This window comes from Cynocephalus volans, chromosome 8 (assembly GCF_027409185.1).
Source record: "Cynocephalus volans isolate mCynVol1 chromosome 8, mCynVol1.pri, whole genome shotgun sequence".
NCBI lineage: Eukaryota > Metazoa > Chordata > Mammalia > Dermoptera > Cynocephalidae > Cynocephalus > Cynocephalus volans.
Genome location: NC_084467.1, coordinates 96,466,587 through 96,492,883, shown reverse-complemented (window position 1 = coordinate 96,492,883; position 26,297 = coordinate 96,466,587). Strand labels below are relative to the sequence as shown.

General features: G+C 37.9%; 1 protein-coding gene across 4 annotated transcripts in view; it reads left to right on the top strand.

The window, feature by feature from the left end:
- The window catches only part of SORT1 (sortilin 1), a 76,154-nt gene that overhangs the window by 10,559 nt on the left and 39,298 nt on the right, over positions 1-26,297 (top strand). For all 4 annotated transcript variants that reach the window (XM_063107126.1, XM_063107124.1, XM_063107125.1 and 1 more), the window contains exons 2-5: positions 10,035-10,094; positions 11,555-11,628; positions 24,524-24,626; positions 25,155-25,319. In XM_063107126.1, coding sequence (XP_062963196.1) covers positions 10,035-10,094; positions 11,555-11,628; positions 24,524-24,626; positions 25,155-25,319 — 402 coding nt within the window. The remainder of the gene's footprint in view (positions 1-10,034; positions 10,095-11,554; positions 11,629-24,523; positions 24,627-25,154; positions 25,320-26,297) is intronic.

The window sequence follows — 26,297 nt, the reverse complement described above, 5'->3', positions numbered from 1 at the left end:
CTGGATATATCGCCCTCAAATTTGATTTGCTTCACCTGTAAGCTAAGAAAGCAGATTTCTAATATTAGGCAGTTGTAACAAATTTAGTAATTGAATCATAGTTATGTTCTGCAAGTTTCTCTTAGAGGGCAGGTGCACAGATTTCTTTTTTTTTTTTTTTTGGTGGCTGGCCGGTTCAGGGATCCAAACCCTTGATCTTGGTGTTATCAGCACCACGCTCTAACCAACTGAGCTAACTGGCCAGCCCCAGATGCATAGATTTTTAATGAATGAATAGTGGCCTCAAGGTCTCCCTTGCTTCCTTTCAGTGAGTATCTGGGTTGCTGAGGTGTCTTGATAGTGGAGGTTGTCCTCTCCTTTTAACACTGGAGCAGGGAGCTGACATGGTTTTTTTTAAAAAGATATATAGCAGTGGAAAAGCAAACTTGAGTGGTTAAATTACTGCTGAGTCATATGAGAATGTTAAAGCTTAGAGGGACTAGAAAGTTTGTCGTTCTCACCCCCTCACCTTGGTGGTGATGTTCAGTTGTGCTGCCTGATTTCACATAGCTTTTGGCAGTGCTGGAAATAAAATTCAGATCGACTGATTATTAGCTCAGTGCTGTCCTCTGTATCATCCTGCCTCTTAGAAAACACTGAATAATTGAATAGATTTGAAAACTTGTACATTATTTTATGTTTAGCTTTTCCGTTTCTGAGAATAGTCTCTATGAGAACTGGAGCATTTGTGATCTTATTTTTGGCTCATATTTTATGATCCTGGCAGTGCCTTATTTAACAGAACTGTATTCTGTTAAAATTCTCTTCCTGCCTGTAAGAGCATCACCCAGGTTGTGTTCCAGACCTTTCTTACACACTACTGTGCCCTGTTCCTGTGTTCCCGAGTTGAGGTTTGGAAGCCTAATCCTAGATTCCCAGTTGTTATGGGATCACCCATTTCTTGTCTTTGTATGCTATTCCATTTGATTCTTATTATTCCTGTGAATGAAGAAGTATGATTCAGTTTTACTCCTGAGGAAATGGATTCCCAAGAAAGAAAGTGATTGGTGCCTACTTTCCCAACCAGTTAGTTACTAGACTAGTGAGTAATAATGCAAGGGTGTTAAGCCACCCTACCACCTTTAACACCCTTATGATCACTATGACAGTCTGTCTTGTATAGATTAAATGTCTAGCATGTTTAACCTTCATTTTTCGACTTCTGTATGTGAAAAGCTTGGTTATAGAGTATAAGCTCTGTGAGCTCAGAGCATGTATTATCACTGCTGTTTCCCCAGAACCCCAAGTAGTGTCCAGCACATGATAGGCACGCAGACATATTTGTTGAAAGAAGGGATGCATGTGAAGGATGCCATCATCAAATTCACTCCCTTCTTTGCTTGATGGCAAGATTGTCAGGCCATCTACAAGTGGGCTTTTTAACTGGGGTGTACCATGGGAAAACTGACCCGCACTCAGTTGTGCCAGTGTTAGTTCTTTCTGTATTTTACTTTTGAACAGGTGTGCAACTAAAGATAGGCAGAAGTTTCTCATGACTGAGTTTTCTTCCCAAGCTACAGTGACTCTTGGGCCCAACTTTAAGTTCTCCAAACTTATAGTAGCAGTAATTTAATTAGGTTTCTAGTTTAGTTAAATGTGAAGATGAAGCTATTTCTGTGAAGAATGTTATGTTTTGTGGCCTTTCTTCATTTTTGGAGAGAACTAGGGATTATCCCATGACCACAGAAATGGACATTGTGTTAATTCGCGGATCCTAAAGCGTGCGGGCCTCCTGTTTTAAGATGTTAGGCAATAAGTGGGTGGGTGAGTCTTGTATCATCAGCTCTCAAGGTGAATGTATTTCAGAGAAGGTAGTACAAGCTGTTTCCTATGTTCTAACATGAGTTCCTGAAAACCTATACGATATTCAGATAGTGACTATAAATGCCAGCCAGTGACACCCTGCTGCCCAGAGCTCCTGCCCAGGGGCAGTAGATGGCTATTGATACCATTTGGGACACTAGAAATCACTGTTCATCAGGTGATGGACTAAAGCCTCTGAATGTGACTCTGAAAAGTTAGTTTAGTGTTTCAGTGAGTAATGACATTAGGATGTGGCATTAGGAATTCTACCTTAAATCAAGAACACCTGTTACTGTGGCTCAGTGTAGTGGGGGCTCTCTGACCTATCCCTGTAACCTTCTGGAACATCTGTTAGCCAGTGCAGTATAAATAAGAGTAAACTGACATGGTCTATTTATACTTTTTACACCACCCTTTCATATATACTTTGCTCATATGTTTTTTACTAAAAATAGCTTACTTACATATAGTTTTATTTAAAAAAATAATTCATGCTAATTGGAGGTGGGGTAGGAGTAATTCATGCACTCCAGAAAAACTACAAAGAAGAATGCATCCCCATAAATCTATCTCTTAGAAACTGTGGCTGTTAATATTTTGAAGGGTATTCTTCCAGATATATTTAACCATAAATATACACATACAATATTACATGCAATTCTGTAACCTGATTTTTATTCAATATGTTATAAATATCTTTCTTTTTTTTTTTTTGTTTTCCTGGCAGCTCACCAATAGGAGATCTGAACCCTCAACCTTGGTGTCACATCACACTCTAACCAATGTTATGAATGTCTTTCAGGGTCAATAAATACCTGAAACTTTTAAAATAGTACCTGGTATATTGTTTTATGGCATAACATAACTTATTTAACACATCTTCAATTTTTCATCTATGATATACAGATATAATAATATCTCATGGGGTTGTTAAATGGGTTAAATGATAATGTAAGATGCCTAGCACCGTGGTGACATGTAGGAATGCTCAATAGTTGTTAGCTGCAATAAGCATCCAGGTATGTGACATCTTTTGTAAGGGTGTATAATTACCCCTTATGATGAGTTTATAAGAGTGAGATTGTTGAATCATATGGTATGGATATTCTCAATTCTGATTTGCATCACCAGATAGCTCTCACTGGATACCTTTTGTCCAGCTTTTTAATCTTCACCAGTGAGGAAGGTAGAAATGCCATCACGTTATTTTTATTTGATTACTTGTGAGATTGAATAGCTTTTCATATGTCTGTTGGCCATTTCTTTGTCCTTTTATGAATTGCTCATTCATGTACTTTGCCTATTTTCCAAGAGCTATTTGAAGTCTTTGCCTTTTTCTTATTGATTTGAAAACCATTCCTATATTAACTCTTTGTTATGTTGCAAATAATTGTTCCCAGTTTTGTTTTGTTTTTTGGGTTTTTTTCCCCCCAACTCTCTCTGGGGTTTTGCTGTTTAAAATATTTTACATAGTCAAAGTAAATTCTTATATTATGGGTTCTAATTTTTATATCTTTTTTTGTAAAGGTCCTGTCATTCTAAGGTTATAAAAAAATTCATTCATAGTTCTAGTATTTGTATAATTTAACTTTTTACATTTAAATCTTTACCCTATATGGAATTTGTTTGAGAGAAGGGTGAAGAAGGGAGTTAGGAATTCAGCTTTTTATTTTTTCCAAATAGCCAGTTTTTCCAGTGATCTTTAACCACTAACTTGAAGTGCTAGCTTTATCATATGCTAAAAGAAATCTCGTCCATTTCTGGACTCTGTTTTGTTCTGTTGATGTGTCTTGTCTATTCTTGCGCCAGTAACTGTGCCACGGGATTAATAAATCTCTCTAGAAGACAATAGTTTGTTGGTCATCTGTTCTTGATAGAATCAAGCTGACATTTTATCCAGCTAGTCTTAAACTTCTTGGTTTCTGAGCTTCCTGCCATAAGATATGATTAGGTATCCTGAATTACTATATTTGCTCTGTGGCCCTTCTGGAATCTGGCGTTTGGACTGTTAATCAGAGAAACAGCATATTTACATAGTTTCTCTTAATTTTGACCTGTTTCTAGGTCATACATTTGGCTGACTGCTTAGAAATATGTAGTGACCAGATTATGTTCTCTCTGTGCTAAATAGTCTACCTCTTAGGCATACTACATTAAAGCAGCACAGCTATTGTTTATCATAAATAAAATGTGCTTCAACTCTCCCCACACTCTCCATTTCAATTATCATGTGTACAGCTAATACATATTACTTTTTTTTATAACAGTTCTTGAAATAGACATTCACTCTACCTTCTGTTGCTGGGCTCCTCTACTCCCCTGTCCTTTTTATATGGTTTAGTATTTTAATATTGTAGAATATTTATTGGTAATATTGTGTCAGGTTTGGGGTTTTCCCTTCCTAAAAGGGTTATTCTGCCTTTAGTTCTTTGTAGCACAAAGATTTATCCTCTGCTCATATTTCTTTTATTCTTCATACTTTGCCTTGATTAGAACAATTGAACCATACTTATTGGTTGATGATGTTCAGTCTGTATACCACTGGAAACCGGTCCTGTCTGAGTAAGTGATCCTATGGCTGCGTCTAAGCTTTCTTTGGTCTTTCACAGAAGTACTGTTTCTAAAGCGTCTTCTCAAATGTATTCCCTTTTCTCTTTTTTTATTTTACTTCTATTTCAACTTTAGCTTTGTTTATTCTGATTGTGAAATTCTTATTTGAACAAGTACTTAATAACATCTATTGTATACTCAGCACTTTACCAGCTGGTGATATTGATAGATTTTATTTGTGTTACCTTTTGAAAGTTTTCAAAATACTTGCATACATTTTTCTGTTTTTTCTACCTGCACAACTACCTTCTACAGCCATCTTGCTATTGCTTTATCCTTTCCCACCTCTATATGTTGTGCTTAAGTTTTAGTATTCAGACCTTTATTTCTTCTTACTCAGATATTTGAATTTCTTTTCTATATAGTCTACCCCTGGCCAATATCTCTAAATGCTTTGATGTGCTTAGGGCATCTTTATCCATTTTTAACTGTATGGATTTGATGGTAACTAGTGTGGGAAGGAGAGGAGTAAGGTCACCATTTGTATGTGTGAACACCCAAGAATACCTACTAGTGTTTAACAGTGTTTTGGCTGGCTGTAAGAGCATAGGAATAAACCTTATTCAGCCATTATTTACTGAAATGGTGGTAACTATGGTAGGAGGAAGATTACATACAGACAATGATGTTGGTGGCAGGAGTGTGAATAGACATTTCTGGAGATGTTTGTTGAGCACTTAATATGTATAAAACCTTGTGCTAGTCCTAATGTGTAATGCCAAATCATAATGTCTACCTTTAAGAATTCATAGCATAATTTGAGAGGTAGACAAATACGTAAATACTCGTAGTTATAGTGAAAAGTAAGTCCATAAGTGCTGTGAGAACAAAACCCAAGAAGAGGAGATCACTTTGAGCTGTGGTAATTAGGGACCCGAATAGTTGGTTTTACGTGGAACGATGGGACTTCAGCTGTCTTTCAGATCTTTTGGACTGGTATAGTCCCTCTCTGTGGCTGTCAAAAAGAAACACCCACCATATAATGCTGAGGAGTAATGGACAAGTGCAGAAGAACAGAACTTTTCTTTTTTGAAATCTGCATTTTTGAAAGATAGCTTCACTGAATATAAAATTCCAGCTTGGCAGTTTTCCCCCAGCACTTTAAAGATGTTGCTCCACTGTATTCTGGTTTGCATTGTTTCTGAGGAAAAGTCTACTATCCTTCTTTGTTACTTTGTGTGTAAAATCATTTTTTTCTTGTGGATTCTTTTAAGACTTTTCTCTACTACTGGTTTTAGACTATTTGAATATGACATGCCTTTGTGTAGTTTTCATCATTTTCCTTGGGCTTGGGGTTTATGAGCCTCTTCGATCTCTGCATTTATACTTTTCATGAAATTTGGGAAATTTCTGGATATTATTTATTCAGTTGTTTTTCCTGTCCCCACCGCCTCCAACCTCCTCCAGAAACTCCAAAAGCATATGTATTGGGTTGCTTGAAGTTGTTCTACAACTCAGTGATGCTCTGTTAATTTTTTTCTCTTTGTTTCACTCTGGATAGTTTCTATTGGTGTATCTTCAAGTTCTTTTCTGGTGCTGTTCTTTTCCGCAATGTCTAATTTCCTGTTCATCCTATCCAGTGTATTTTTCATCCCAGACACTGTAATCCTCATTTCTACAAGTCTGATTTAGGTTCTTTTTTATATCTTTTATGTCTATACTTAACATGCACAATCTAGTCTCTAACTTCTTGAACATACAGAGTGTCGTTACAACTGTCTTGTCTACTAATTCTATTATCTGTTTCATTTCTAGGTCATTTTGTTTGATTTTTCTCTTTATTATGGATCCTGTTTTCTTCTTTGCATGCCTGGTGATTTTTGATTGAATGTGTATTTTATCTTGTTGGGTACTAGATATTTTTGTATTCTTGTAAATATTCCTGAACTTTATTCCTGGATACAGTTAGGTTACTTGGAAACAATTTGATCCTTTTTGGTTTTGCTTTAAGCTTTTTTAGTCAGAACCAGAACAGCATTTAGTGTAAGGTTAATTTTTCTTCACTACTGAGGTCAACTTCCTTGAATACTCTACCCAGTTCCCTTGAAATATGAGGTTTCTGTTGTGGTTGTTGGGAACAGGAGTTATTCCTGGTCCTGTGTGAGGTCCAGATAATGGTCTCTCCAGTCCTTTCAGGTGATTCTTTTCCTGGCCTCAAGTAGTTTCCTCATATGCATGTGGTGATCAATACTCAGATGAAGGCTTGGCAGAGTGGTTGGGGAACCCCCTCTTCAGATCTCCAGAGTTCTTTTTCTGTGCAACTCTCTCCCTGCTAGTCTTCTACCCTGTGAATTCTAACCTTTTTGGCCTCCCCTGACTATTAGTTTTATCTCCTCAATTTAGAGAGACCTCTGGGCTCTGACTGGGTTCCCCTTCCCTGCACCATGGCCTGGAAATTCTCTCCAGGCAATAAGCTGGGGCAGTTGTAGGGCCCTCGTTTGTTTCCTTTCAGGGATTATTTTTCTCATCGCTTGTTGTCTAGTGTCTTGAAAACTGCTGTTTTATATATTCTCTGTGTTTTCAGTTGTTTCTGGTGGGAGGGTAAATCTGATCCTTGTAACTCTGTCTTGGCCAGAAGCAGAAGCCCTCTCGGAATAGAACTTTTACATTTCATACTCATTTCTGTCATGGGGAAATTAAGTGGGTCTGGCCTTAGCTTTTCACTTCATCATCCTCCTTTTCAGAGCTTCACAGGTACTTCTTAAAGAAAATGGATTCATTATACATTGAGTGCCTCCCATATGCTGTTCTCTGTATTAGTTGCTAAAATGTATAGGCTTCATCCCTGTACCAAATGGGGCTTCAGATCCAGTAAGGGGGGACAGACAAGGTTCTTGTTGCTATAATTAAAAGTAATACATATTTTTAGGTTCACAGAGATGGGACATTAAAAAAAAAAAGTAATGCACATTTTGAAAGATGCCACCACAGTGTAGAGTGATATGTACCTTGTGTTAATATAATAAATGATTAGGAATTAGAATTGATGGCCTTGTGCTGACACTTGTGAATTCTGTCTCTTTAACCATGACCAGGTTGTTCACCCTGTCCTGGACATCCCTATTCCTTCTCCCCTTGAAGGGGTAGGATTGAATCTGTATTCTTGGTCCCCTAATTCTCCTGGATTTATCTCCTTTCCATATGACCTTTTCTTTCTACTTGAGCTTTGGTCTGCTGTTAGCTCTGATTTCACTTTTCTCACTTTCATCAGCAATAGAATGTTAGAGACTGAAATATTAAAAATTAGTTACATTTGCTGTAGGTGGATTAGTTTTTCAATGAGTTTGTACATTTTCAAAAGCAAATGTTAATTGGCTATTGGGAAGGGGTGGGTGGGAGGGTTGGGGTAGTAGTAAACCACAATTATAGTTAATAAATCTGGCCTAGGTTTCCAAAGGAACTCTTTGGATGATGAATGAAATTATCATTTTAGCTGTTTAGGTGAAGCTGAAGGTGCTAGTGATATCCAGTAATCCTCCTTGTTCTGTGATCTGAACAATAAGAAAATATGGGTAATGCCAGTCTGCACCGACTGGGTCAGGTGTGTAGAACATTGCCTGAAAAGAACAAGTTGCAGTTCCTGACTGGCTCAAGACTGACTATTTTATGGCCTGATCAAGACAACCATGAACTCCAGTGCCACAGTTGATGGAATTTTTTTTTTTATTATAGTCAGTCATTGTGACCAGAGCCTGCCTTGGAAGGATAACCTGTGTTTAGATGACTGCCAGCCCATGTGGTCTGTCTGGTGCTTGTGGTAGTTCTGGATATTCCTGCTCCTCCTCAAGGAGCTCACTGATGTAATTTCAGATGCTGTATCCTTGTTCAAGAGAACATGCGGTCTTGCTCTATGTGAAATCTTATAAGGCATGCGGCGGCTATGTCAGTTTTTAAGCTTCTGGTTCCAGGTGTCTCTAGCAGCCCTACTTTTTCACAGATGCTTGGTGGGCTACATGTATAAATAGCCTTTCTGTTCTTCAGAGGCTGTGAGAAGCTCTGCTTGTTGAACATTTGAGAATTAACCATCATTTACTGAGCAAGCCTGTTTAAGGCACTAACTGTAAGGCACTTATAGAGATTGTACAAGAGATTTTGACCTCAAAGGTTCATACAGTCCAGAGGGGAAGTAGTGTAGGTGAACTCAGAGGGCCTATGCAGGAGAAACACAAGAGAAAATTAGAAGATAAGCAAAACAATTCGTATTTTGAGTTCTGTTTCTTCAGACTTCTCTGTTAGGAATTAGTGGCTTGAGTGGCGAAGGAGCTGGCATCCCACCATTTATAGACATGTTCTATTTTGAGATTGAGTTTGTGGTTTGGGAAGGATATGTAATCATTTTCAACAAATGCTTACTGAGTGTGCAAAGTATCGCTGTGGTAGGCACAGGACGTACCAAGAAGTATAAAGTGACATCCTCTGCTTGTAAGGAACTTCTCATATTTGAAAAGGCAAGGCATGTTTAAGATTAAAAAATCTTAATAATATATACTCCTTCTTAATAACAAGCATAATCATCAACATTTAGTAGAAATATATACTAAACTATTAAACCCTCTTTGGAATGGGCCTTGGGTTGTTGGACATGTGGCCTGGAAAGGGGAAGAATCTTCACTTTTAGCTAAACACACTGTGTATAGTATACAATTTCTATACGGTTAGAAATTTTTACCAAGAGCAGGTATTGCCTCTTTGAAATTTTTATTTTTTTATTAAAAAAAATACAGAGACTATAAGATTGTACACATTTTGTTAACCTTGAATACCACTGTGTAGTAGGATTATGAATGACGTATTTTCTTTTTATACCTCCTTATAATTGTCTGTATTTTCTACAATGAATATATATTATTTTGTAAATAGAAAAAGGAAGTATTTGAAAAACAAAACCTAAAAACTCCTACAATGATTATTATAAATATATTTTAACATACCATATTTTGGCTATAAGACATCAGCTCTCCCTTTTTTGTCTCCCTACTTCCACCACAACTCTAGTATTGTTATTCTATTATTACTATTATCATTATTCTTACTACTACTACTACTATTACTATTATTATTAAATAAAAAGTTAAAACAATGGCACTTGCTTCTTGCTTCTGCCCCTTGTCATTTTGACTGAGCCTGGAAGCAAAAAGGAATCCAGCTGCTAACTGTTCAGCTATACTGTGAAGGCTGCCTAGAAAAATTTAAGTTATGCTGACTGGGTTACAGTTATGCCTATCAATGTCAGGGCTATGGTCTCTTATTTTAAAGCATCCTAAGAATACTTATATCTTTATATTTAGTTCTCTTGAAGAAAGCAATTAGATTATTCCATCTCCCCATCTGGTGTAGTGAAGAAAACTCATCTGTTTGGCTTACTTTGTGTGAGAGAGAATTTAAATTTCCAAGTTATTTGTGGTTCCGGTTAAGTAGTTAGAGCCTGTCTCTCCCAAATTTTGTTCTAGGAATCCATATTCCCTTATGATTATGAACGTAATTACTCTGTACTGTAATAAACTTCTGAATTATTTACGGAAGTCCAAGATTGAAGGAGAGCAGTCATTTCTAAATGTATTTCACTTTTGTTTCCCTTATAGCATGTCTTTGATGATCTCAGTGGCTCAGTGTCCTTGTCCTGGGTTGGAGATAGCACTGGGGTAAGTAATATTTTGAATCTGTTATTTCAGCCTAGCAAGAAGATGATGTAGATTTGGAGAGTTGAAGCACTAAATATCATTACTTTCTGAAACTGACTTTGGTTCAGTTGCAGAAGATGCATGTTTGCAGGACAAATTTTTCACAAGGTTGCAGTTGGTTTGGTTTTGCTTTGAAACTGGGAACATCTTGAGACCACCTTCTTCCAAAGGTAGATACCTTTTTTTTTTTTTTTTTTTTTTGTGGCCGTTTAGCATCGAGATGAGCAAGAAGAAGAAAAAGGAAAGAGAGTGCTGCGTGCTGAGATGGGAATCTCACAGTACTTGGGAAAAACCCCTGTGTAGAAGCAGAAAAGCGTACATTACACATCTTAGAATTTTTCCTCCAAGCTATATTATTTCTGAGTCCTTTCCCACAGTTGTGTTGAAGGACTGTGGTGCCCAGGGACTCATGGTTGTTTGACTCCTTCTGTTGTCCCTGCCACTACCACAAAGGAGATACTGCCAGGATTGGGGGAACGGAGAGTGAGTCAGTCAGCTCCTTATCCTTCTTAGTATGCAGCTGGTCTCCCACTAGGAAAGTATGCTGAGGATACATGGCCCTCAGGTCTTAAATTGGTCTCAGGGCTTGGTGTTACCTGGCTCTGTTATTATCCTGCCTAAATAAGAACAGAGGCTATGTTTCATGCCTTCTGGTATTCCACTAATGCATTTATCATAGCATTGAGGCACATGATAGCTATGTCAGAAGCCTAAAGAAATAAAAGTTTGGTTCTGAAAAACAAGTTGTATATTTCTTATTTTAATTAATTTTTAAACTTCCAATAGAATTTCTTTAAGCATGGCTGTTTCTTCTAAAATTTGAGATGTGTCCTAATTTCTATGATTTATGCATTTATCTAAGATAGTTGATATCTCCAAGATTTCTTATTATATGGCTTTTTGAGACTCCCTAGACTCTTGTTTTATTTAATCTATCCAGAATCTTTTCCTCATGCATACTTTTATGTAGAAAAATAATTATTTATTCATGGAGAACTAACAGCAGAGAAAAGAAAAGGACAGATATATGTGACACAGTGACCTCTATGGGAACACCCACACTATTCTAGCCTCTGTAAGCAGAAAAGAGAGATGGTTCTTGCCTGAAAATATCTTATGATAATACAAATACAAAATAGGTAAATCCTCTCTTTCTTGTCATGTGTATTTGAGTAGCTCTACCTCATTGCTGCAAGTGTAGGCAATGGGGATCATCCCTAAAAAAGGAGTCGAGGACTTCTTGAATCATTCTGAGCCCTAGTAACTTGGTCCTTCTTGGTTTTCAGATATATTACATTATAGGCTACTACAAAGTAGAGCTATCAACAATCTTTCAGATGTTGACTTAATCCCATCACATACTGGCATGTATGTAATTGAAGTATATTTCTTATTGACAGAATGCTTTTGTCTCTCTCCAGGTCATTCTAGTCTTAACTACCTTCCATGTACCGCTGGTAATTATGAGTTTTGGACAGTCCAAGCTATATCGAAGGTGAGATCAACAACATATGTTAATGGTATTTGACTAAGTAACACATTGGAAATATAGGTTCCCCCTTTTCTAGACATGGTGGAGTGTAACAGTAAATTTAAAAGATCTCCTAGCCATCTCAGACTTTCACCGGACTGTCACACTTAGCACACTTTTAAACATCTACTTAGCCACTTAAGGAAGTATGAAAAGGGGCCCAGTTCCAAGGAGGTTAGTTTGATCTGACTGAGGGGCAGAACAATAAAGGAAGATGAAGGAAGAGTCTATAAGGGGGTGTGTTTATGTTAATCTAAATGGATATTTATTTGCAGAATGGTAATATGGAGTATAAACATCCTACTATTTATTATGAGCACAAAATAGTTTTTTTTAATCCCTAAAATGAAACTCCTCATTGTACCTTCCAAGCAAATATTTAACATTTTGAGACGTAAACAGACCGTTTCTAGATAAAAAGGAGGTTCTCAGGTCAGACCTACCAAAGTGCTTTGTGTAGTGTTCACACTACCCATGACAGAGGTAATGTTTTCTGAAACCATAACCTATATTGTGACATTGACAAAGTTTTAGAGTTGTCTTTTCAAAGGTACAGCTCTCTATACCTAGGAAGTTTTCCACTATTATTTCATTAAATATGTTTCCAATGCCTTTTCCTTTCTCCTTCCCCTCTGGAACACCCATGATTCAGATGCTTGTGTGCGTAAGATCGTCTGCTGGCTCTCTTAGATTTTCTTCATTTTTAAAAAATTCTTTTTTTTTTTTGTCTTCCTGAGTTATTTCGAAAGTCTATGTTCAAAATCAGAAATTCTTTCTGAAGCTTCCTCTAGTCTGCTACTTAAGCTTTCGGTTGTGTTTTTTATTTCATTGAATCCTTCAGTTCCATGAGTTAAGCTACATTCTTTTTTAAAGTATCAATTTCTTTGTAAATTTTCTCCTTCATATCCTTGGTAGTTTTTCTCATCTCATTGTGTTGTCTGAGTCTTCTTGTATCTCATTGAATTTCCTTAAGATAGTTGCTCAGAATTCATTTTCAGTCATTTCAAGGGTTTTCTGTTCTATGGAGCCTGGTACTTGAGAATTACTGTATTACTTTTGTAGTGTTATATTTTCTTGTTTTTTCTATTTCTGTCTATATGTTGATGTCTATTGATCTTGTAGAGCAATTGCTTCTTCTCTTACTCTGGAGTGGGCTTGCAGGAGAGAGACTTCCTCCTGTGCATGTGTTTTATATTGACCATTGAGTAAGATGTTTTAGTTTTGGTTCTAGGTCCACCCAGTAGTATAGTCTCCATGTGGGTACTTTGGCTGTATTCAAGTCAGAGTTGCATGTGAGTGCCTTCTTGGCCTAGGCACTGGGGCACTTACTGGTTCCTTGCTGAGGTTAGTGACACTGTGTTGGGTTGTTGAAGATGTGGGCAAGGTCTCAAGTTCTTGGGAGAAGTACCTGGGTGTCCTGTCACTCTTTGGCTGGGGTGAGTGTCTCTCGGTGGGCTTGTTGGCACACTGACTAGCATCCCGTGACCTTGATAGGTGCACTGGGAATTTTCTTCCTTACTCTATTTGGCTATCCTGGGTTTCTGCACTCTCTAGGTTCCATGTATGTCTCTTTCTGGGTTAAGGCAGTCTCATGTGCTGCCTATGTCACTCCCAGCCCTAGGTGTGCTACCATGGGGGCCAGTGTCATTCCCCCTGGAGGTTGGGCCACTGGGTTATGGGTCTGCACTCACTCACCTCCTTCCCTGAGTTCCGCTTGTGACCCTCCTTGTATCGATGTAGTTGAGTGGTTGGCGTTCTGCCTGCATGGCAGTGGTGGCTGCTGCAGTGACTGTGGTGGCAGTCCGCCCTTCACTGGCCTCCTGCCTGCAGAGTTGTAGTGTCTGCAGCAGCAGAAGGCTTACTGAGCAGTAGTGGCAGCAGTGGGCCACCTGTGTGACTCCTGCTCTGTGAGAGCTGTTCTGTAGGAAGACAGGTGATAGTTCTAGAACCAGAGAATGGCTCCAGCAGCAGTGATGGTGGGCCCATTTTGATCTTCTTCTGTGGGAATTTCAAAGGGCCTGGAACCAGAGTTCTGTCCTTCAACACAGTGATGTTGGCTTAAAAATAGGCAGCGTATACCTTTAGGCCATGAAGCAATTGCCATCATGAAATTAGTATAAGCTCCATGAAGGCAAGGTTCTTGACTAACTTGAGGTTCTCCATCATCTAGCAAAATGACTGATGCATAGTAGGCAGGCAGTAAATATTAATTGAGTGAATGAATGAATACCTTGGCTTCTCTATGATTTTTAGACTGAGGATTTTTTTTATTTGTTTGACATAGGATTGACAGTGTATTGTAGTATCCTAGTGCTAGAAAGGGCTGTAATAGGTAACTTTGTTTATTAAATTAGAACGTAGTTGAACTATTTCAGGCAGATGGAAAATATCCTGTTTGGAGAGTGAAAAAAATGCACTAAAAAATTTGGAACTTTACTGTAGTAACCCTTTCTAGTGTTTTAAGAATCCTTATTATTAAAACTCTCCTCATGGTAAGTTTTCCTTACCAATTTATCTTTCATTATAAAAGCAACACAATCAAAATATTTGGAAATTTTAAAAGAAAGAAAAAATTCACCCTAGTTGAGTATAATCTTTATTTACTTACAGTTTATTATCTTGATTTTCTTTTTTAATGTTATATCGTATAGCTGTTAGTCTTGGAAGCAACATGGAACAGCAAAAAGCTAGCAAGTTTTGTTGGCAAGTTGGTTTGAGATTGAAACTCAGCACTGTCATTTGCAAGCAGAATGAACGTGGGCAAGTCATTTAACCTGTCTTTTTTATCATCTGTAAAAGAAAGATGATAATATGTCCACCTCAGAGCTGTTGTGAGGTATGCTCTGCAGTGCCTGGCATGGAGCTAGAGCTTGGTGCTGTGAGCTGCTGCCATGCCAATGGCCAGGGATGGCATGTAGCCAGCATGTACTGGCGCTGCTGTACCAGTTAAAATGAATTGAAAGCTTTCCATGCTAGTTGGTAAGATGTGATTGCCTGCCCCCATACACCTCCACAGCTTCTGCAAATGCACACCCCCCAACCCCTACCAACATGCAAGTGTTACTAACACCTGGCATTATAATCTACATCCATTCTGATTGGTTGGTGCGCGTACTATCACCTCTACTAGTAACCCTTCATTTTTGTCAATCTATGACATAATTTACTTAATCGTTACTTTATTGGAAAGTTAGGTTGCAGCTAATTTTTTTCACCTTACCTAATGCTGCTATGATAAATATCATATGTGTTTGTATCATAGGGGATGCTCATTTCCAGTTTATTTTTTAGTAGTAAATGAAAATCTCCTCTCTCGTTGATCTCTATGTGTCTTGAAGGCTGTTTATTAAACTCCTCTTATCCAGGTTGAATTATCTTTTATACCAATGCTTCAGCCACTTTTTGACTGGCCTTCTGAATTCACTTTTTATTCTCTACGTTGTTCTTTAATCATATGGCCAGAATTGTACCTAATGGGTTCCTGAGTCAGACCCATGTAGAGTAAAGTGTTTTCATGACTCCCCCACATCATTTCACTTTTCAGTATTATGCTTATTTTGGCAACCTAAACCAAAACAAGAACCAGTGTCACTGTAGTACTATTTAAATACTTACCTCCATCTTACTCAGCTGTTTTTCATCTTGTATTTGTTCTGTGAGAAACCCCCCTTTCCTAACATATACTTTACAAGAGAGCAATCCTATTTGTTTTTAATATAGTCTAATATTACTAAGGTTCTTTTTCTTAATGTTGCACAGCGATTTTTTTTTTAATACCACAGTCACTTTGAATATTAATTATCTCTTCTCTGCTCTGAAGTGAAAACTCTTTACCGTCTTCCAGAGTTTAGGTGGAAACTGTAAATACATGCCATGTTGACTCTCCAACTAGGCTGGTCTGACCTAGATTGACTCATGTTGAACATGCCAGTCAAGAGGCACCTGTTGCTTCAGAAATGGAAAAGGGAGGGAGCAGTTTGATCAAAATAGGTCCTGAATATGCTGCGGTTGGTCACCCAATTATAAATAAAATAAAAGCCCATTGAATCCACCTTGAAGGCTTTTCCATTTTTCAGAGCATTAATGATTATGCTATTTATTGGATTATCTTTGTCTACTAAATCTTATATGGTCAAAGGTTCATTTGGGGGTTAGATAAAAGATACTAATCACATGCCACCTGCTCCATGTGGTAGGACATGAAGGCTCACAAGAATAGAAGGAAGCTGTCTCTGTTGTCTCTATTTACGTTGTGAAAAAGAATTGTTGAAAGATTTGGGAGATAATAAATAAAGTTCCTAGGACATTAATGATTAGCTAAAATTGAATAACATACATTTTGATTCTTTATTAAGGAATATTAATTTGTATAATAAATTATAAAGTACATTTGTCTCTCACTTGCAAATATGAAGTTGAAAAAGAAATAAACTATAATTAAGATGATAATTTGATTTTTGGCAACTAAAAGATATTTTGCATCTTTTTGTTTTATGGCCTCACGAGTTAACTTTTTATTTTATGATCTACTCTGTGAAACAAATGTAAGCATTGTTTTACACCAGGATTCTATACCTAATTACCTCAACACTGCTGGGCTGTTTTATTTCTGGTTTTCATTTCCTGTTGAGAGTTGCTCGAATTTTGGAAATTTATAAGAGAATCTCTAAGAGATTTTACATTAGAACTTATTTCATAGTCAGTGTTCTTCGGGATGTTACTTGAGATTTTTTTTTTAAAGGATAAATTAGAAGTATACAACAGGCAAGTGCAGTAAACCAGCTTCTTCAAGGCTTCTTGTGTGACACCTTTTTAATGATGGGTCCAGTTCAATTTTCACTGCAGTAGTTTTTTTTTTTTTTTTTTTTTTGGTGGCTCGCCAGTGTGGGGATCTGAACCCTTGACCTTGGTGTTACACCATCATTGCAGTAAATTATTAACAATGACTGCATATTCAGTTACAAGGTTAGCATAAATTTCATTTACAAAATATATTTCCTTCCTTTTTTTTTTAAGAAAAGGTTTGCTGAAATATATGACATTTTACCTTTAAAACAATTTCACTTTTATACACTTAGAGTTCTCTTATCAATCACAACAAAATAAGGACCCCAGGTACATACTCATGCTCTTTCTTATCAAAAGTTCTGTGATTATATTTATAATATCTTACTCTGTTTACTTTCCCACTTATATTTTTAAAATTCCAACAGAAAACGCGCATCCTTTTCTAATAACAACAAAACAATAAAATATTGAAATAAAAACATACAAGGTAGCATCAGACAGTGGAGGGGAAAAAGAGAGAATTCAAACTCTGCCAGTGTTACTAGTCAGCTATTTTGGGTCTGTGAATCCTTCGGTACATTTTAATAAGCCACATTCTCCCTATTGATCTTTTAACTGGAAATCTCAATACAGTTGGTTCTTATTATTTGTAATAGTTATGCTGTATAAAGGTGCCACGAACACTGAATTAGTGAATATGGAACCATAGCTCCTAGGGGAAATATAGGGTTAGGTTTCTGCAAACCACTGGTCACAACGTTCATTTTCATCAACTGATCCATATATAACCTTGTTTTATGTGTTCTTCTATTTAGAGACACCTTATCAAATATGTATTGTTGATTCATTAACATCGAACTCGTGGCCAACAGCACTACAACTCTTGCCCAAACAAACCTTGCCTAACACCTTGTCTAACTTCCTCCATGAGGCACATTAAAGTCTTCTTGTGCTTAGGAACACTAAACAGCACATCAAAACTACACTTGGATGCCATTTAAACAGCACAATTACCAGTAAAAAGCACAAGGCAAAAACATGGCACTAAATGGATCAAAAAAAGGACACTTGTTTACGGTATAAGAGCTGAAACAAGAAGGCAGAGTCACCTTGTTTGGCCTCAGCTGGAAATGTGTGCACTGGGGGACTCAAATTATTTGTTGCCCTGTGAATGTCTGCAAATGAGTATAAAAGCACCATGAATATTGATTTTGGGCTTACAAATAAATTTAAGCAAATATGTGAATTTCACAACTACAGAATCCATGAATTATGAGGATTGACTGTTTAAACTTTCCCAGTTAGTGAAAACTACAAAACTATGATTATTTTTAAGAATTTGCCATCATCCTTGTTGCTTTTATGTCACAATTGATAGTAACTTAATCATGGCAAAATGAACAAAAGGAATAGAGAACAGGTAGAGGCTAAAAGAGCTTTGAGGTGCATGCTAGAAAAAGCCTAGGTTGCTGTAAACAAAATTTTATTTTTAAAAATTTTTATATTTTTGTGGGATACAGTATGTTGTTTCAATACATGCATATACTGCACAATGATTCTCTTAGGGTAGATAGTATGGTTTTGTATCTGTTAGTCCACCCTTTCTCCTTCCCTTCACACCCCTCACCTCCTGGCTTCTGGTGACCATTATTCTACACTCTACTTCTATGAGAACCACCTTTTTTTTTTTTTTTTTTTTAAAGATTCCATGTGTGAATGACTCTAACTTACTTCACTTAAAATGATGTTTTCCAGTTCCATCCATGTTGCTGCAAGTGATAGAATATCGTTTCTCTTTATAGATGAATAGTAGTCCATTGTGTATATATACCACAGTTTTTTTATCCATGCATCCATTGGTGGGCAATTAGGTTGATTCCACCTCTTGGCTATTGTGAATAGTGTTGCAATGAACATGGGAGTGCAAGTGTCTTTTTGATATATTGATTTCATTTCCTTTGGGTATATACCCAGTAGTGGGATAGCTAGGTTGTAAGATAGTTCTATTTTTAGTTCTCTGAGGAACCCTCATACTATTTTTTACAATGGCTGTACCAATTTATATTTTCACCAACGATGTAGGAGGGTACCCTTTTGTGAACAAAATTTTTTCCTTTTTTTTTCTTCGTTCTTCTCTTTTATTTTATTTTATTTTACAAACCCTCGTGTCAAAGGCTGACTCTCAGTAGATTGCAGTGAGGAAGCTGCTCTGCTATATGCAAAACCCCAACCCAGAAGCAGGTCATTTATTAATGGTTTAGCACCAGGTTCCTCATGAGTATGCATTGCCTTTCTGGCCCCATCCCCACTCCCGTTTCCTAGGACAAGAGGCTCTCTGCACCAGACCTTGGTCCTGATGCCCACTGGTGGTTATGGTGGGGGACTGGCTATCTGAGGCCAACCAAGGCATGCGGTGCTGCCATATCGTTCTGCCTGGCCAGGATTCTTATTTAGAGGTGTTCAGTCATGATCCCACAGGTGGTAGCTTCGCCCCATTGGCTCCTCAGCCAAGCACATACACCAAATGTCTGAACCTGCAGTTCCTCTCGTACTGAGCAGGATTACCATGGCAGCAACACATCATCTGTAGGGTAAATCTAACCTGTCTCACAATCGTCTAATCCTAGTGTGAACAAAATTTAAAGGTGATTCTGGTGAGGGCTCAGAAAGAAAAGATGAGAGGTATAGAAAAAGTTTTCATCTTAGAGAATACTGAAGTAATCTATGACAGAATGTTGGTAAAAATATGGATGATAAAGGCCATTACGATGAGGTTTCAGACAGAAATGAGGAACATACTATTGAATAATGGAGAAAAGGCAATTTTTGTTATAAAGTAGTGAAGAACTTGGCTGATTGTGTTCATATTTCAGTGTTTTGTGGAAGGTGGAACTTGCAAGCAATGAAATTGAATATTTAGCTGAAGTGATTTCTAAGCAAAGTGTTGAAGTTGTGGCATGGTTCCTCCTAACCACTGATGGTAAAATGCAAGAAGAGAGAGATGACTTAAAGACAGAATTGTTTAGCAAAATGGAATCAGGATTTAAAGATTCAGAAAAATTCTCAGTCTATCTCATTGCAAAAATTGAGAACACTGGGGATGTGGCCAAGTGACCATATGATAAACAGATTGGTATGGATGTGAACTGTAGACTTCCATCCCAGCAGGAAAACTACCAGTTTGAACTGAAGAGGAAGGAGATGGGAAGGAATGAAGGAAGGCTGTTGAACCTCTTGGATTTAACAGGACAGAACCATAGACCTATTCAACTGTGAATGTACCCTATTCTTCAAGACAAGGGAAGAATGATTGCGAAGGCAGTTCAGAGATCATCGAAGCTGCCTCCTCAGTTTGAAAAGCAGGGGACCATCACCTTGCTTTCAGTGGGCTTAGATGGCCTCTGCATAAAGCTGTGGGTACAGGGCCACTCAGAGTTTTGGGGGCCCACCCCTACCTGGCAAAGCTGCAGGTGCAGGGCTGCCACTTCAGTTGGTCTGGAAGGAGGGACCCTTACCCCAGTGGGTCTGGAGGGCAGAGCATTGGGCTGAAGAAGATTATTCTCAAGCCTTAATGTCTCATGGAGTTTGCCTTGTAGTTTGAACTTAATGTGGGAATCCCCTTTCTTCTTTCTCCCGTTTGGAAGAAGTCTATGCTATGCCTGTCCCACTGTTGTATTTTGGAAGCACATAGCTCATTTGGATTCATAGGTTCACAACTGGAGAGCAATTTTCTTCAGGATGAATCATACCTTGATTCTCACTGATATCTGATTTAGATGATACTTAGGTGAGACTTTGGACTTCAGTTGGTTAGAGCATGGTGCTGATAACACCAAGGTTCAGGATTCTATCTCTGTATCAGCCTGCTGCCAAAAAGAAAAAGGAAAAAAAAAAAGACTTTTGGGGCTGTTATAATGTAATAAATGTGTTTTGCATGTGAGAAAGACATGAATTTTGGGAGGTCAGTGGTGGTATGCTATAGACTGAATGTTTGTATAACTCCCAAATTTATTTTATTATTATTATTTTTTTTAAAAGATGACCGGTAAGGGGATCTCAACTCTTGGCTTGGTGTTGTCAGCACCACGCTCAGCCAGTGAGCAAACCGGCCATCCCTATATAGGATCCGAACCCGTGGCCTTGGTGTTATCAGCACCGCACTCTACCGAGTGAGCCACGGGCCGGCCCCTATAACTCCCAAATTTATTTGTTGAAATTCTAACCCCCAATGTGATGGTGTTTGGAGGTGGGGCTATTGGTTGGTGATTAGTTCATTAGGGCAGATCCCTCACGAATGGGACTCATGCCCTTATAAAAGACCCCAGAGAGCTTCATTGTCCCTTCTGCCATATGAGGACTTAGTGAGAAGATGGCAGTCTGTGAACCAGGAAGCAGGTACTCACAAGACACCAATCTGCCAGCATCTTGATCATGGACTTCCCAGCCTCCAGAACTGTGAGAAATAAATTTCTGTTTATAAGCCACCTAGTCTGTGGTATTCTGTTATAGCAGCCTGAATGGACTAAGACAAGCCCTGTTCCAAATATATTTGTATTTTAGCATTATTTTCTTGAGTTATAAACATGTGCATATTCTTATGCATGTTTACACCACAGATACATGCAGAAGTGATCATTTATTTTTGGTAACCAGAAAGAGCAGATATTAGAGTTGATGCATAGAATTGTTACTGAAAAGACTAACTCTAAAGCAGGTGGTTTCACATGGTTTTAATTGTTAACATCATTTGACTGCTGTTCATAACTATAAATTGTCATATGGAATTTGAACAGTAGGTTTATTTTTCAGAGTGTTTCATTAATTTCTTCACAATGTATGATGTATGCTGATAGAAAATAAGGCTACATTTAAATAAGGTGTTATGTTAAAATATATCTCTGGACTCAAAGTGGCCTTGACAGAAATCTACTTAAATCCCAGCAGGTTGATACGAGTCCATTTTCTCCATTTGTTTAGCTGGGTAAGTACCAGAGTGTTGTAGTGGGTGATTTTTTGTTTGCTCATGTTACTTCCTTTTTCTGGAGGGCAGGGTTGGGTTTGCTGTGCCAAGTTCTTAAAAGGCAAGCAGGCTTGCCAGCAGGTTTGCAGAGAGGTTCCCTGGGATGTCATAAAGGAGGGGAGATTTGTAAACTAATGATAATTGCTTCTGTAACTCCTTTGGAAGGTTTTCTGGGCTGTTGATAACGTGTACACTGTAGAATTGTTTATGCACCTCTCTTGGCTGGCTGTCAGGAAGATAAGAACTGATCTTATACTCCTAAGCTGGAGAAAAGGTAATAAAGGGATCTGTTGAGTGGTACTTAATTCTGGTTTCATTTATCTAGGAATTTTCTGTGTATGCTAAGGGAGGGGAAGAGTCATTCAGAAGACTTAAAGACATAGTTTGCTTTAATGTACTATGAGGGACCTGTATGTACGCGCATAGATATTTCTCTCTTTGTCTCCAGCTTCCTCTTAGCCGATCTTCACTGCCAGGTCACAAGCCAGGACAAAATAGAGGAAGACCCCAGGTTGTAAGGGCAAAACTCCTCACAAATAATTAAAAGTTGTATGTAGTTTGGGGCTGTGAGTTAAGAGAATTGGATTGTAGCTTCAATTTTGCCCTTAACTAATTAGTTGACTTTTGATAAGTTGCCTACCCTTGTAACTCCTCATCTGTGAAATGAGGAAGTTAGACAAGATGTTCTCCTTAGTTCCTTACATCTCTCATGATCTATAATTCTGTGATTCTTTATTTGTTGAAGCTACTACCAAAATTTGAACCATCCTTTTAAATGATATATTCTATCAGTGAAGACCATTTCAGATTACATTTATCCATGGGCAACTCACTTGCAGTGTGCAGTGGTCTTCTCTAATGGATACTTAAATTTAATGAATATTAAAGTTTTTATTGAAACATAATTGATTATACATATTTGTGGGGTGCAGAGTTGACTATCATTATTTGTGTACAACTCATGATGATCAAATCAGGATAGTTGGCATATTAGTCATTATGAAATGGATCCATTAACTAATTTCTCCCTAACCCTCCCCCTCCTCCCCTTCCCTTCTCATAACCACAGTTCTGTTCTCTCCTTCTGAAAGTTCAACATATTATTGCATTTGGTGTTTCTTTTTTCTTTTCTTTCTTTTTTTTTTTTATCTCCCACCTGTGCGTGAGGACATGCAGTATTTCTCTTTCTGTGCCTGGCCTATTTCACTTAACATAATTTTCTCCAAGTTCATCCATGTTGCTGCAAATGGCAGAATTTCATTATTTTTGTATAGCAGAGAAGTATTCCATTGTGTACACATAGCACATTTTCTTTGTCCAGTTGTCGGTCGATGAACATTTAGTTCATATCTTTGCAGTTGTAAATAGAGCTGTGATAAATGTGGGAGTGCAAGTTTCTATTCGAAATGATGATTTCCGTTCCTTTGGGTATACACCCAGTAGTGGGATAGCTGGATTGTATAATAAATAGTTCTATCTGTAGTTGTTTGAGGAGCCTCCATACTGTTTTCCATAAAAGCTGTACTAATTTACAGTCTCACCAACAGTGTAGAAGGGTTCTCCTTTCTCCGCATCCTCGCCAGCATTTGTCACTCTGTGATTTTGATAATAGCCAGTCTGTTTGGGGTGAGATGATATCCCAATGTGGTTTTGATCTGCATTTCCATGATAATTAGTGATGATGAGCATTTTTTCACGTATCTATTGACAGTGTGTAATGTCTTCCCTTGAGAAATGTCTGTTGAGCTTCTTTGCCCATTTTTAAATTGGATTATTATTATTTTTTTTTACTGTTGTTTGAGTTCCTTGTATGTGCTAGATATTAATACCTTGTTGGATGCATAGTTTGCAAATATTTTCTCCCATTCTGTAGGTTGTCTTTTCACTCTGTTGATTGTTTCCTTTTCTGTGCAGAAGCTTTTTAGTTTGATACAATCCCATTTGTTTATTTCTTCTTTCATTGCCTGTGTTTTGGGGATCTTTGGATATTAAAATTTGGCATTCTGTATCATGTTTTAAGACAGCAGTACGTAGTACTAAACCTGGCAGAGTTAGACTGCTACTGATTTTTTGTTCTTATTTCTCAAAATCTAAACATGAATTCAAATATCTCTCAAAGGTATTTCTGGAGTGAACTTTTGGAAAAAGCTTTGAGAACCCAAGAGTTGAGATTGAGTTTGTTTTGCTGTGTTTCGTGGGCTGCATGAATTCAAGACTTGTGCCTAAGATAGTAACCTCTAGGGGGAAAAACTTCAAGATCTCTGCTACTTAACCTATAGCTTTATCATAAGTACTGTGGATTAATACAGCAGGTAAGACACCTTTGGCTGCATTTAGCAGAGATCCCAACTCAAACTAGCTTGAATCATAAGGAAATTCTTGGTTCATATTACTAAATACAGAGGAAAGACAGGCTGTAGGGTCAGTTCAATCTAGTGTCATAGGCTGTGCTCCTTTGGGATTCCAGACTAACCTCAGCTGTGCTCTCATTGTGACAAAATGATTATAGTGAGTTTTTGCTTTGCATTCACATACTACATCGTGGGGGTTTCTCAACCTTGGTTCTATTGACATTTGGGGCCAGATAATTCTTTGTTGTTGTGAGACTGTCCTGTGCATTGTAGGATGTTTGGCAGCATCATTGGCCACTATCCACTTGATGCCAGTAACACCTCAACCCTGAGTTTTGATAATCAGAAATGTCTCTAGACATTACCAAGTGTTCCCTGGAGGGCAGAAACACCCTGGTTGAGAACCACTGATCTGAAGGAGGACAACCATTTTATCAAGTGCTATCTTAAGTGTGAAGAAATGTTTCCTCAAAGACCCCAGATTTCCCCCTTTTGTTTCATTGGCTCAACCTGGGTCTCTCTCCCATTCCTGAACCCATCACTGGTGAAGGGGGTAGAATTTCCCTCAGACGGATTTGACTGTTCAGAGGAGAGGTGAGTGCCTTAATAAGTCAGTGGAAAGGGGGAACAGAAGCTGGGTAGGAACCCAACAATATCCATGACCTTGTACTCTAAATTTGCCTTTTTTTCTTCCATTTAGTGAGGATTATGGAAAGAACTTTAAGGATATTACAAATCTCATCAATAACACCTTCATTCGGACTGAATTTGGCATGGCTATTGGTCCTGAGAACTCTGGAAAGGTGAGAGTCATTCTTGCATGTGTAATGTTTGTGTTTGATACCACATGCAGGGCTGTCGTACATATATTAGTATTGGAACAATCCAGTGATGCACAATGATGTATTTTGGTTTACTATTGTTATATTTTAAAATTAAACATAATGCTAATCGAAAAAGAATGGAATTAAGCATACAGATTTCTTTTTTTGATCCCTGTCCAAGATGCACCAAAACCCTTCATAGCTATGCAACAGTTGTGTAGCGTTAGAATATATACTCCCTGTGACAACATTTTAGTCTTTTTGGGAAACTGACTAATCTCCAAACTGACTAGGCTCAAATCACAAGTATTATGCACTAGCTCAATTTAGGATGATATTTTTTGTTAAGACTAAGACCTGAGGAGTAAAGTAGAGCAACTAACCTTTTTTATAACTCCTCTATTAGAACTAAAATTTTCTAACTAATATCTGGTGAAAATGGTGCAAAAACTTCCTGTGCCCTTACAGTATCCTACCCTGAATCTGTTTTTTCCTCTTCTTGATCAGGTGATATTAACAGCAGAGGTGTCTGGAGGAAGTCGTGGAGGAAGAATCTTCAGATCATCAGATTTTGCAAAGAACTTTGTTCAGACAGATCTTCCTTTTCATCCTCTGACTCAGATGATGTATAGCCCTCAGAATTCTGATTATCTTTTATCCCTCAGCACTGAAGTAAGTCCAGTCGAGTAACTGGCCTGCCTTTTGCATTTTTATAGTCTCAAAATACATTGTCTTAGAAGGACCCTTTAGATAATGCTTTTATAGTAGACTTCTTTCTGGTGTCTGCTTATGGCATGAAGTATGTATTTTTTGCATTTTTTTCCTATTTGGCAAAGGCTACAGTTTTTGTGTGCTGTCTATTCCAGGTAAGTATGATATCTAGTTGTCACAGTTTTTTTTTTAAGTGAATAGGTGTGTGCTATTGGAGTAATGAACTAGAAAACAGTTTAATGTAATCATTCTTGTGCTGCAAGGAACAAGCATAAATTGTCAAGCTCCTAATGTTGTTCCTTTCCTGTGGCCAGACAAGATCTTTATTATTTTTTCATTTTTTTTTTAGTTCCTCGGTATATAAAGCATGTTGATTTCTGTCTTTGATACTCATGTATTAAATATCCAAAGTGTCAAGTCCCTGCACCCCCCACCACATTCCTGTATTTTCCCCAGAAGCCAGCATCCCTCTCACCCTCCCACCTCTCTGAAAGTTCTCTGAGGAGCACATTCACCTGTAGAATCAGTCTCCTTTATTATGGACATTAAGGGCCCAAAGTGGCTGAGTTGCTAGATTATGATAATCATAAGTATACTTTACATTTATATGGTTCTCTCTCATCTTATTTCTTAGAATGTGTCTAATGAGCAGCAGCCTCAGATAGAAACATGCAAGGAGCTGGTTTAAGATACAAATCCCTAGTCTCCAATTCAGAGATAATTAGTCAATGACTTTTGGTTGCAGGGTGGCTAATATTTTTAACAAGCTCCACAGCAGAGCCTGCACACTAAAATTTGAGAACCATTGCTGCGTTGACTGTTCTAGGGTCAGAAATAGGATCATCAACTGTGGACCAGTCAGGCTGAGTAAAGGGTGGCATAAAAAGGATGAAGAGTACTGGAAGAGGGTCTGGATTCTGGGCCTTCTGTGGGGAGATC